The 11,754-nt window shown below is 37.7% G+C and overlaps 2 protein-coding genes across 3 annotated transcripts; one reads left to right on the top strand and one right to left on the bottom strand.

Annotated features, from left to right (window-relative positions):
• Window positions 1-236: 236 nt before the first annotated feature.
• Window positions 237-2,422, bottom strand: LOC110914985. Of its 2 annotated transcripts, XM_035985224.1 has the most exons (3): window positions 2,096-2,411; window positions 1,436-2,056; window positions 237-818 (listed from the first exon to the last, which is right to left on the bottom strand). In XM_035985224.1, exons 1-3 carry the CDS (start codon window positions 2,301-2,303, stop codon window positions 466-468), a joined length of 1,182 nt encoding a protein of 393 aa, XP_035841117.1. In that variant the 5' UTR covers window positions 2,304-2,411; the 3' UTR covers window positions 237-465. The 2 variants fall into 2 exon arrangements, with proteins under 2 accessions (XP_035841117.1, XP_022015293.1); XM_022159601.2 differs by having other exon boundaries at window positions 1,436-2,422.
• Window positions 2,423-4,379: 1,957 nt separating this feature from the next.
• Window positions 4,380-9,978, top strand: LOC110914984. Its single transcript, XM_035985492.1, has 8 exons — window positions 4,380-4,479; window positions 4,707-4,895; window positions 4,970-6,426; window positions 6,500-6,943; window positions 7,016-7,265; window positions 7,500-7,763; window positions 8,701-8,767; window positions 9,719-9,978. Exons 1-5 carry the CDS (start codon window positions 4,380-4,382, stop codon window positions 7,133-7,135), a joined length of 2,310 nt encoding a protein of 769 aa, XP_035841385.1. The 3' UTR covers window positions 7,136-7,265; window positions 7,500-7,763; window positions 8,701-8,767; window positions 9,719-9,978.
• The last annotated feature ends 1,776 nt before the right edge of the window (window positions 9,979-11,754 follow it).

Here is an 11,754-nt window from a genome sequence, read left to right as displayed (position 1 = left end):
GTGAAAAGCACATACGAACCAACATATGGAGATTTACTTGACAACATGCGCAACACAATTCGTAAAGTTCGACAAGAACAAGGCCTAGATGCTACATTTGCATTGCCTACGTCGCAGACCATAAGAATTCGTCAAACAAGTGTATTTGCTGTTTGTTTATATACACGCATAAACAACTGATTCAACAACAAAAATACTAACTACCCAATGATATAAGCCAGAAAAGAAATAACATGTTTTTAACATGGAATGTGTGACATTGAGCATTTTATTTATTGCATGAACATTAATTACACAATTAATAAACATATACTGTGGTCACATACAGATTAACAACTTTTAATACGTATAATGTCACAATATAGTAACATATAAAAAAGCTACATATATAACATTTTATAGAAAATCATGGTCTTTCCTGTACCTTCCATGGAACAACCTGTGCACCTTCTTGTTTGCTTAAAATTATTTACTGTCGAGAATCAAGAGCTTTCGGGATATGATGCACCAATGGTCGTAGTAAAGATGAAGGTTGGGCCAGTCGGAAGATGAGCAATGAGTGAAGTGGTGGAGCCATAAAGACAACACCTTTTCTTGCTCGTCTTCGTGTTTTAAAGATCCTATGAGCTCGCCTAAGACATTTTCGAGCTCGGCTTTCTCATTAAAACTTAGTACAGGCGCGTCTGTGCCAATACTTGATCGACACAAGAATGGTATCCATGACATTAACATTTTCATCTTGATTTTCCTTAGTTCCTCCATGGTGCCCTCATCATCATCTTTGCCTCCCATACTTGCCGCTTGCTTGAACAAATACACTGCGTCGGATTCAGGGTTATGTTACTACTTTCCAAGTTTGCCATTCAAAAAGACCCTAAGATTGTAACATAGAACATACTACTGAAAATATAAAACCAATCCATTATTGTTAATTATTATAGGCTTTAAGAATGTGAAAGATTTCAACAAATTTACTATATATTTGAGTCTATACTTTTAGAGGTTACAAATATTTAAAGATTATATAACCTCAACCAAAACAACAAAATTGTCACATTATCAAACATTCAAATAATGGTTTGCTTATCTAATGGTTCGGTTCAATTAGATAATTAAAGATTTTCTGATCTCAATCAAGACAATAAAAATTGTGAAATAATCATTCACATAAAGGTTTGATATATCCATTGATACAATTATTGGTTCGGTTAACGTGTTTCCGAAATAAAATTATCTAAATATTACTTTTCGATCCGCTTTTTATTTTTTTTTTTCTAATATTTCAGTTAAATGAATGGTTGTAAAAATCCTGACTAGGCGTCAATTAATCACCGATTAATCCCTGATTAATCGCTAGTCCCCACCCACCCACCCACCCTACCGCCCGACTATCGATTAGCGATTACTTCAAGACTAATGCGAGAGAATTAGTTACCTGAAAGTTTAACTAAAGATCCTTGCAGCCGCAGTTGAGTAGTGAGAGACACCGAAGCCAAGTTAGAAGCCGAAGCCCATTGCCGTACAGCTTCATCACCACTCCCACAAGCCGAAAGCTTCTGCGCAAGCCAAAGCAATTCAGCCGCCAGCTTCTCAGCCGAAACCCCAAGCCGACTTTTCCTTTTCACAAACCTAGTCCAAGCCGCGCCACCAAAATAGCCAGCCGTCCTCACCACCCGGCTCAACCCAAAACAACCACCACCACCACCACCACTCTTCTCTACAACATCCACACCGGAATCCACCTCACCACAATCCCCCTCAGCCACCGCCACCTCCAACTGTCGAAGCGCCCGAGCAAACGCGCCAGAGAGCACCGTGGCGTTCACTTGGCGCAACGGCTCGCAGCTGACCCCGAGATTTTCATCCATCAATTTCTCGGCGTACGATCTGACAACCTCGTACTTTCTTGAACTGACTGGTATCTCATTATGTATTGCAAGCAACTGATAAAGCGCACGTGCGATGCACGTGTCACCCTCGAAACTACCAATATCACCAACATCCGTACACTGTCCGTACCCTTTTAGAAACGGAATCCAATGATATCTGTCAGAATCGGAATCTGACGATTCAGATTCCGATTCTGGAATAGAATTATAATTGAAAACAGAAGGGATGAAGGAGCGGATGATTTTGAGGAAGAATAAGAAACTAGTGACGATAGTGTAACTAATGATTTCGAAAAGTTTGAATTTACGGGTTAAGTGTTTGAGGGATTTGTTTGTGTATATGATTAAGGGGATTATAAAGTTGTGGATTATGAAGGGAGCTAGAGGTGTAGGTGTTGGTTGATATTCGGTCATTTTGTTTGTTTTCCGGTGGTCGGAGATGAAGTTTAAGTGGACAAGAAGAAGATTGGTTTTTTTTTTTTTTTTAATGTTACGTGAAACACGTTCTTACTTCATAGGGTAGTTGTTGGGGAGAGGACTAATAGTGACCATATAAAAGATAAAAATCTTCATATTTTATGTGTTATATTTTTTTACATGTATAATTAATTTATCTTTTTAATTTTGACCATATAAAAGATTATTTAAAGATAAAAATCTTCAGATTTTATGTGGATCTACCTCTTTGGTAGGGGTAACCCCTGCTACCCTCTTAACTTTTCGGTCGAAGTGCAAAAACAAATACATATTTTGACTTTTTTATTCCGCTACCCTTGAAATAATATTATATTACCCCTAGTCAAGAGCAAAAGAATGAATGGAAGAAGATGGTGGAGCAGAGAGACAGAGGGCCTTATTTAGTGGCAACGAAGTTAAGCTCCAGCAACGGCTGGTTGAAGATTGAACAGAAGAAGGGGGCATACATGACTATGGTAATTTAACTTTAAGGCAACTTCAATATTAAATCTAGATTGGTGGGCTATAACTAGGCCTCACCTTCCACTTCTAATTTCGTAGATCAAATATGTAGGCTAATAGGAATTTTTTTCATGGCTAATAATAGTTGCTACAAATAATTATTAAATTTAATATAAATATTATTTCAACGGGACCAAAACTTTTAATAGTTACAACAAAAAATTATGAAGTTTATCGTAAATATTATTTCAGTATTAACTACTTTTTTACATGATCTGATCCAACCAAAACGAAAAAAATATAATATAGCAATAGACAAACGAGCTATAAAATATTTCACCACCATAAAAAAATTTCTTTGATCTTTCACTGTGTGTTTTGAACAAATCTTGTTTGTTACCTTCATCCTCAAAACCTATGAAGCATGTTGGAATCAGGGTTCTCTAGAACTAGAAAAGAGCACTAGAAGTAGAAAAAATGATAGAAAAGTTGAAAAGAAGGCATAGAAAGAGAATAGAGAAGTTGTTTTAGAGTTTATAATTGAAATTGAAGTTTGGAAACTTGAAAGTGATTAATATGTTTTATTACTACTTTTTTTTATGTTTTATTCAATGATTTTTCAAAATAGCTTATATATATCTTTGGTTAATCATTAAATATATGATCTGGTTCCTATATATATCCGGTTAGAGCGGCCCAACCGGATCGATAAAGTAAAAGAAGAGCATGTAATGACTCGATTTCAATCTTTCAAAAACCGAAGAGGATTAGGTTGTATTTATCATCATTTGTTGTCGTGTTTTTATTTTTGTTCCGTTTACATTGTATGAAGTACGATAAAAACAATTTTGAACGTTACCCCTAAAATTTTGGTCTAGATCTGCCACTGATGCAATACAACGTGAATTTATCGATTTTGTGATCCGGTCTGCCATGAATTACGATATCGCCACTTGATATATCAACTAGAAAAGAAACCCCGGTCAAAAAGATATCGATACGCGTTTTACATCCGTCGAAAACCATAAAAATGAATATCAGAATTGGTTCCGATAACATAGATTCCGATACCGATGTTGTTCAGCCGATAAAGTTACCGAACCAACACTTGCTATTGATTACGAGTATTTTGAATGCAACTTCGTTTTTAATATAATTTTCACCGTAATGTCGAGAAAAATATATATTAATATATAGCATAAGTAATATAATTTAAACTTGAGAAAAATGCCCGGATAGTCCCTGTGGTTTCACATTTTTTCACCTATAGTCCCCAACTTTTTAAATTACCTGAATAGTCCCCAAGTTTTCATTTTTTGTTCCTGGATAGTCCCTGGGTCTAACTTCAGTTTGTTTTCTCTGTTAAGTGACCCCATGTGCATATCACGTGAGGGGTATTTTGGTCAATTTATTTGTGCCTAACATATAAAAGTATGCCTGCACCCCTACTCCCTCATTGTCAGTTGTTTTCCCTCCCTCCCTAAGGAGAATCCGGCTCATCATCTTCCCCTAATCTCTTCACAATCTAAACTCTAAATCTGATCGATTGATCATCAGAATCTTCCCACGAAAATGAAGGACGACGATCCTCAACATCCAAACAACAACCATCAGTGGAATTTCCGGTCCAATTCTGAGTATGTGAAGTCGTTTGTACCAGAGAGTGTTTACGGTATGTATCGTTAAAACCCTAGCTTCATTGTGCAAGAATGGTACAGGTTGAACAACATGCAATATAGACAAATAAACTATTAAAACCCTAACAATATCTCTAATTTTATACCCTAATGTGAGTTTAATGTATGTGCAGATGGTTTTGAGAACTTTTTCAGCATAAAACTTCTTTATGGTGGTGTGTTTCTGCTTATGTTGACTACTGCAACATTGAGGAATTTTCAGTGCATGAAATCGATTGGATGGTGAGAGATCTTCAACTATATGTTCCTGATGTGAAGTTGTATTACCATTTTAAGATTCCTGAGTTAGATTTAGATGTTGGATTATGTCCTTTAGGTAATGATGGTGATGTTAGGCTTTTGGCCAAATATGTTGCAAAAAACAAAGTTATTAAGGTGTTTATAGAACATGGTGAAACCAAGGTTAAAAATTACTTTAGTCCTACACAATCATCGAAGGTGGTTATTCAAGAATTAGAAAATGAGGGGGTGCTGTTAATACCATTCAAAGGCCTAGAAAAAAGAAACTTAGGGTATCAAAAAATCTGTTACTTCAATGGAAAGATGTAACTGATGTAGAAGGTTTAGAGGCTGCTGATAAGGTAACTAATGAAGTTATAAATGATGATGTTGAAGAGGGTAACACGGGTGGTGTAGAGGCTGTTAATGCAGAAGGTAACACAGGTGGTGTAGAGGCTGTTAATGCAGAGGGTAACACAGGTGGTGTAGAGGCTGCTGATAAGGTAACTAATGAAGTTGTAAATGAAGTTGTAACTAATGAAGATGTAGAGGCTAATCTAGGTGGTGTAGAGGCTAATGTAGGTGGTGTAGATGCTAATGTAGTTGTGGAGAATGCATCGTTCAATAACAGTTTTAGCTATGATTTTGACAATGCAAATTTCTCAACTGATTTTCCAATAGATGGTGAGTCTAGGCAAGCGGAGGGTGATGAGTCTGAGGTTGGTCAGTCTAAGCAAGCTGAGGGTGGTTTGTCTGAGCATGATCAGGGTGGTGAGTCTGAGCATGATGAGGGTGGTGAGGCAACTGATGGTGCTGAGGCTGATGATGATGAATCACCTGAGGGTGATGATTCAGATGATAGTGACTTTGTAAAGGGGTTAGAGAGCATGGATGAGGCTGAGTATGACATGATGGACTACCATGCAAATGTTGACAGGAGTGTGGACTTTATGGGAGCTGAAGTAGAGTCCGTTGGCAACCATGATGTGGATACTAGTGATGACTTATTAGATGATGAAAATCTAAGTTATGAGTCTTTTGACAGTTTGACTGATGAGGAAATGGAAGATTTCGAAACTAGGAGAAGTTTGAAATTAAGAGAGTTGAGGAGGAAAAAGAGGGGTGGACAATCAACATCCCAAGTGACCTTTTATGTTGGTCAGTTGTTTCCAACAGCCAATGCGGCAAAAGACAAGATAAACAAACATGCAATTGAAACAAGGAGGTCACTGTCTTTTCTGAGAAATGATAAAAAAGGAATTAGGGTGGTTTGTGAGGGTAGATGTCCAATTTTCACATGTGGGCCGAATCAAACTGGGCCCAGCCAAAGTGGGCCTGGTATCCATATACAATCTGCAACTTGCCAAAAAGGCAAGGAATCTTCTGCAAGTGGGACAAAAAAGGGGTTTAAAAAGGGATTGGTAGAATGCAATGATAAAAGGAAGGGTAGGTTAAATAGTGTAGATTGTCCTTGGGTTTTGTACTTGTCTAGATTGAGCGATGAAGATGAGACTTGGGTGGTAAAGACTTACCAACCAGATCACAAGTGTCTCACATCCAGAAAAATACAGCCTTTCACTTCTACCTTCTTGGCTAAAAAAGAGTTTGTGATGAATCAGATTGCAGCCAACCCTAATATTTCAGTAAGTAGGCTACAAGAAGAGCTTGGGAGGAAGTATGAGCTGTCCGTGACAAAAATGAAGGTATAAACCCTAATTTCTGTTTCTGTTTTTTTCTTTAATTATAGACCATTAACTAAGTTTAAGTTGATTACAGACTTTCAGGACAAAGCTCAAGGCTACAAAAAAGATTGAAGGGGACTTCAAAGTTCAGTATGCAAGCCTCAGGGACTATGTCATGGAACTGCACAGGACCAATCCAGGTACAACAGTTAAATTTGTTGTTGAACCTGAGTGTAACCCACATGCACCCACAAGGATCTTCAAGAGGATTTATGTTTGTCTGGGACCACTGAAAGAAGGGTTTAAAGAGTGTAGGAGGGAACTGTTGGGGTTAGATGGGGCATTTATGAAAGGCCCCTACCCTGGTCAGATGCTAACTGCAGTTGGTTTAGATCCCAACAATGGCATTTATCCTTTAGCTTATGGAATTGTTGAGGCTGAGAACAAAGGCTCCTGGATCTGGTTCCTACAATGTATTAAAGATGACTTGGATCTTCCAGATCATGCAAATTTCACCTTCATTCCTGACAGGCAAAAGGTATGGTATTACATTCAGCAATTATCCTAAGTCTGTTTTTGTATGATTAATGTTTGAAATGTGATGAAACAGGGAATAATACCAGCCATAACTCAGGTATTTCCAGCAGCTGAGCATAGATTTTGTGTAAGGCATATATGGCAGAACATGAAACTTCAATGGAGAGGAGTTGCCTTCAAGGATTGTCTTTAAAATGCATCCAAAGCTTATACAGTTCCAGATTTTGAAGCAAAAATGGAGGAGTTGAGGTTGTACAACATTGAAGCTTATAAATGGTTGGCAAGTATTCCACCCATTCACTGGAGCAGGTCTCATTTTACAGGTATATGCATATCAAAACTGTTGTGTTCATACCAAAACTTATAAATGTTGTTTACTGCTGTTTATTGATGTTTATTGCTGTTTCCAAGCTTATAACTGTTGTTTTCTGCTGTTTGTTGTTTTTGATGTTTCCAACCTTATAACTGCTGTTTGTTGCTGTTTATTGCTGTTTATTGTTGTTTATTGCTGTCTTTGTTCATATATTGATCATTGAGTTTGGCAATTTGATATACAGGTAGGGCACGATCTGATGTGGTGCTAAACAACATGTGTGAAGTCTTGAATGCAAGGACAGTCAATGGTCTAGACAAGCCTATTATTTCTGCTTTGGAGTTTGTCAGAGAGTATCTAATGCAGAGGATTGTGAATGTTCTCAGGAAGATTCGGCAGACAAATGGTCCACTTACTCCTAGAGTTGCAAAGATTTTTGAAAACACAAAGAAAGTAGCTGCAAATTATAATATTAGGTGGAGTGGTGGGACAAAGTATCAAGTCAGTGGTAAGGTCACAGTGGATGGTGCTGCAACACATAAACAGTATGTTGTTGTAACATCCTGAAAATATAAAACTTTATAATAATACATATAGTTTAAATAAATGAGAAATTACTCATCTAGAAATGTAGTAACTTGGTTAACTAACATGTCTAGAATTAGCCTACAATGGGGTTAAAACAACAAAAATTGTTATGTTAAATAAATGGAAGGGCCAATCTTGTAAAAATTAGAACTAGAATTACTAAAATAGTAAAAACAAACCAAACACCCCATTCAAGAGGTGTCTGGTCGATCAACAAGCAGGGGCGACAAGAGGGTTCTTCACCCAAACCCTAACTTGCAAGAAAATCACAAATTGAAGCCTTAAATCGGTTAGAAATCGATATCCAAGCATAAAATCGTGATCACCTCGTCAAAGGGATCTTAAGGTATGTCAAATTAGGTCATTTAGATGCAACTCAAATTCTTACTCATGATTGAAATTGAATGTTTAGCTTAAATTGGTGATAGTAAACATGAAATTTGTGAGTAAGATGAGGTTGTGGAACAAACCCTAGATAAATCCGTGTCAAATCTTTGCATGATGGTTGTATGGATCAAAATCACTATAGTGGGTGATTACTATGTTAGTAGAACTTGATAAACACTAGGATTTAGGTTTTTGCCTAGTGTAATTTGAGATTTTGAAACAATCTCTAGGATTGTTCATGCTAATAATATGTGTATGTTGTAAAAATTGAGTGAATTGGAATGATAGATACAAGTTATGAATTTAAATTAGATCATGTAAAAAGTTGACCCGCTAGGTGTTCGATGAAACGCCTAAATTAGGGTCAAAATGTTAAAGGTTTGGTAAAACGCAGATTTGAATGTGTTAATTAAATGATGCGTCAAAGCTTGAGAAAGAGTTCTAAACTTGTTGTAAATTGAACTCTTTAGGCAAGGAATCCGGGACGTCGAGCGGACACGCCGGAGGAGATACACGCGGAAAAGGGGCGCTTTAAAGGTACGTGACTTTAGTCTTGTTGCATTTATGTAATAACGTTTAGTTTTAATGTATGAATGATGTCGGATTGTAATTGATGCGTTGATGTATCGTTAAAGTGGCGAAGTTCACTAGATCATCAAACGGGTCAAAATAAACACTAGAAACTTGGTTTGGTATGACAATAAAGTGATGGTTTTCACTAGATAGCCAAACGGGTCAAAATGTTGCTTGAAAACGAATCACATGAGTAGAGACTTAAAAGTCTCATATTTTTGCAAGGTGATAGATGGTAATGCATTAATAAATTGGTTATGACATTTTAAGTCTACGAACCCGGTATATCGGGTCAAACAATAGAAGTTGATAGAAGGTGTCGTTTGAAACGGGATGCTTGAATTCCGAGAAAACAAGTTTTTAGTTCGGAGAAAACGCGAAGCCATGGTATGGCGCGTATACTCCAAGGTTATAAGCCCGGGAAGTTGGGTAACTATGTCTAATGTGTCCTAGGGATGGAATTATGGAATCATGTACCTTGTTAATGGGTTGTAGATATTGAAACAAAGAAATTATGAGCCGAATGTTGGTATCTCGATTTTTGTGATGTATAATTTATATGGTTGGGTCCGTAATCTTATTACAGACTCGTAGGTGAAAGAATCGACGAAATCGGACTAACGAGTAAAAAGTTAAAAACTTTTAAAGTTGAAAAATGGTTAAGAGGCAAGAATGCAGAACCCACCGTAACTTACGGCTCCACCGTAAGTTACGGTGGACATCAAAAGCATACGGTGTGAACCTTCTGATTTACGGTAGAACAAGGGACATTCCAGGTTCACCGTAACTTACGGTGACACCGTAAGTTACGGCGGAACCCAGGAAAATTATGTTTTGTTTGATGCTTTGTGTTGTTAAATTTCGTTTAACGTAATGTATTATTGTCAAAACTAATATTTTAGTGTTTGACCTTAGGTATGGATGAGTTTCCCTCGGATGGTGATCAAGCATGTTGTCAAGAACCGAACACGCGTTTTGAAGCTTCCGCACTAAATATAACCATGTCTAGAACTTTATTATGTTGTAAACACTTTTGTTAATCATGTTTTAAATCCCTTAAACTAGTGATTAGTTACTAGTAAGGGTTAACTTTTAACTTGTTAAGCACTATTGTACAAGGTTTGGTAATTTAATGTGTTTGTGTGGTCCTTAAAGGATGAAAAATTTTTATAAACTCTGATTTGTACCTTAACTAATATAATTATTAATTATATTCCGTCCAAATACTAAGGGTGTTACAAGTTGGTAATCAGAGCATAAGGTTGTCAACAAAAGTGTTCGGTTCAAGCTTGATCGATCGTCCGGTAAGAATTAACTTATTATGTTAACAAATTATGTCTTATATATGAATGAGAAGGAAATTAAAGTGCATGGGAAGAGTGTGTTAACACACTCAAACCCGGGAAGTGCACTAAATTTAAACGGTTAAAGCAAGTTGAGAACTTGACTAAACCAAAACAAAAGAAGCAATGTTATAAACGAAATGTTTAATGCTTAAATGTAAACATTTCAGTTTCAAAGATGACGGATAAAGGAAATGACGAGGCGGTGCCAAGAGTCACCGAACAAATGAGAGAAGTGATTGCTGAAGAGGTAGGAAAAGCAATCGAGAACAGCTTGTCGGGTTTCATCGATAAAATCCAAAACACGGTGTTATCAGTGGTGGATGAAAGAATAAAGAAATTGGAGGATAATGCCAATTTTGCTAAGGAGAAGTTGGGAGAGCATAAGGGTTGCTCGTACAAGGAATTTATGGCATGTAAACCGCCACTCTATCACGGAGAAGTGGATCCGATAGTGTGCCAAAGATGGTTGAGTGATCTTGAAGGGGTGTTCGAGAGAACCCACTGTGATACAAGTGACTTCGTAGCTTATGGCACGGGTCAACTGAGGGGCCAAGCAAAAGACTGGTGGGATAATAAGAAAAAGGAGATTGGTAGCAAAGAGGCGAAGGCGATGACATGGGACGAGTTTAAGGTACCATTCCTTAAACATCACAGTCCCAAAGCAGTTATCAATCGGATCAAAGAAGAGTTTATTCAGCTTAGACAGAAGGGCGAATCTATTGACAAGATCACGGGAATCTTTCTCGACAAACTAAGGTTTTGTGAAGAATTGGTGACAACCGAAGAACAAAAGGTGTATTACTATTATAATATGCTAAGCGCGGAGTATCGGGAGTTCATGACTCCCTCAAAATACGAAATCCTCACCGAAATCATCAACGCCGCTCGAGAAAGAGAGATAGAGCTAAAGAAACAAATCGAAAGGGGTGAAAGAAGGGCACAAGAGGTTAATCCAAGCCCTACGAAAAAGGCTCGCGTGACCGATTCATCAAAGAAACAAGAAGGAAAGAGCAGTACGCCAAGTTGTAAAGTGTGCGGGAAGGGATACAAGGGTGAGTGTCGTTTTAAGGACAAGCCGTGTCCTATTTGTGGGAAGACAGGGCACACGGCTGTGTTGTGCCCGGGGAAAGTGTCAATGTGCTACAAATGTTATCAGCCGGGTCATAAGAAATCTGAGTGCCCGGAGTTGATCGGAAAGAAGGACGACAAGAGTACGCACACAGAGGCACCAAAAGCAAAAGCAAGATCCTTCCAGTTAACAGCAGCGGAGGCGAAAGCGGAGCCCGATGTGGTCTCAGGTATATTTGCCATAAACTCAATTCCTGCACATGTGTTATTTGATACGGGTGCGAATAAATCCTTTATTTCACATGGACTTATTCGACATCCTTCCTTTGTACTAACAAAATTACCTATGCCATTAGAGGTAGAAATAGGTGACAACAAAAACTTCTTTGTATATGATATATGTCGAGATTGCAAGATAAGCATAGACGATGAGGAATATCCCATAGACTTAATTCCTATGTCCATGGGAGAATTCCAAGTAGTGGTCGGGATGGATTGGTTATCCCGACATCGCGCGAAAGTCATGTGTTTCCGCAA

The sequence above is a fragment of the Helianthus annuus genome, chromosome 16 (assembly GCF_002127325.2).
Source record: "Helianthus annuus cultivar XRQ/B chromosome 16, HanXRQr2.0-SUNRISE, whole genome shotgun sequence".
Classification (NCBI taxonomy): Eukaryota; Viridiplantae; Streptophyta; class Magnoliopsida; order Asterales; family Asteraceae; genus Helianthus; species Helianthus annuus.
The sequence above is the reverse complement of the archived record's forward strand: the minus strand, read 5'-3'. Positions and strand labels throughout refer to the sequence as shown.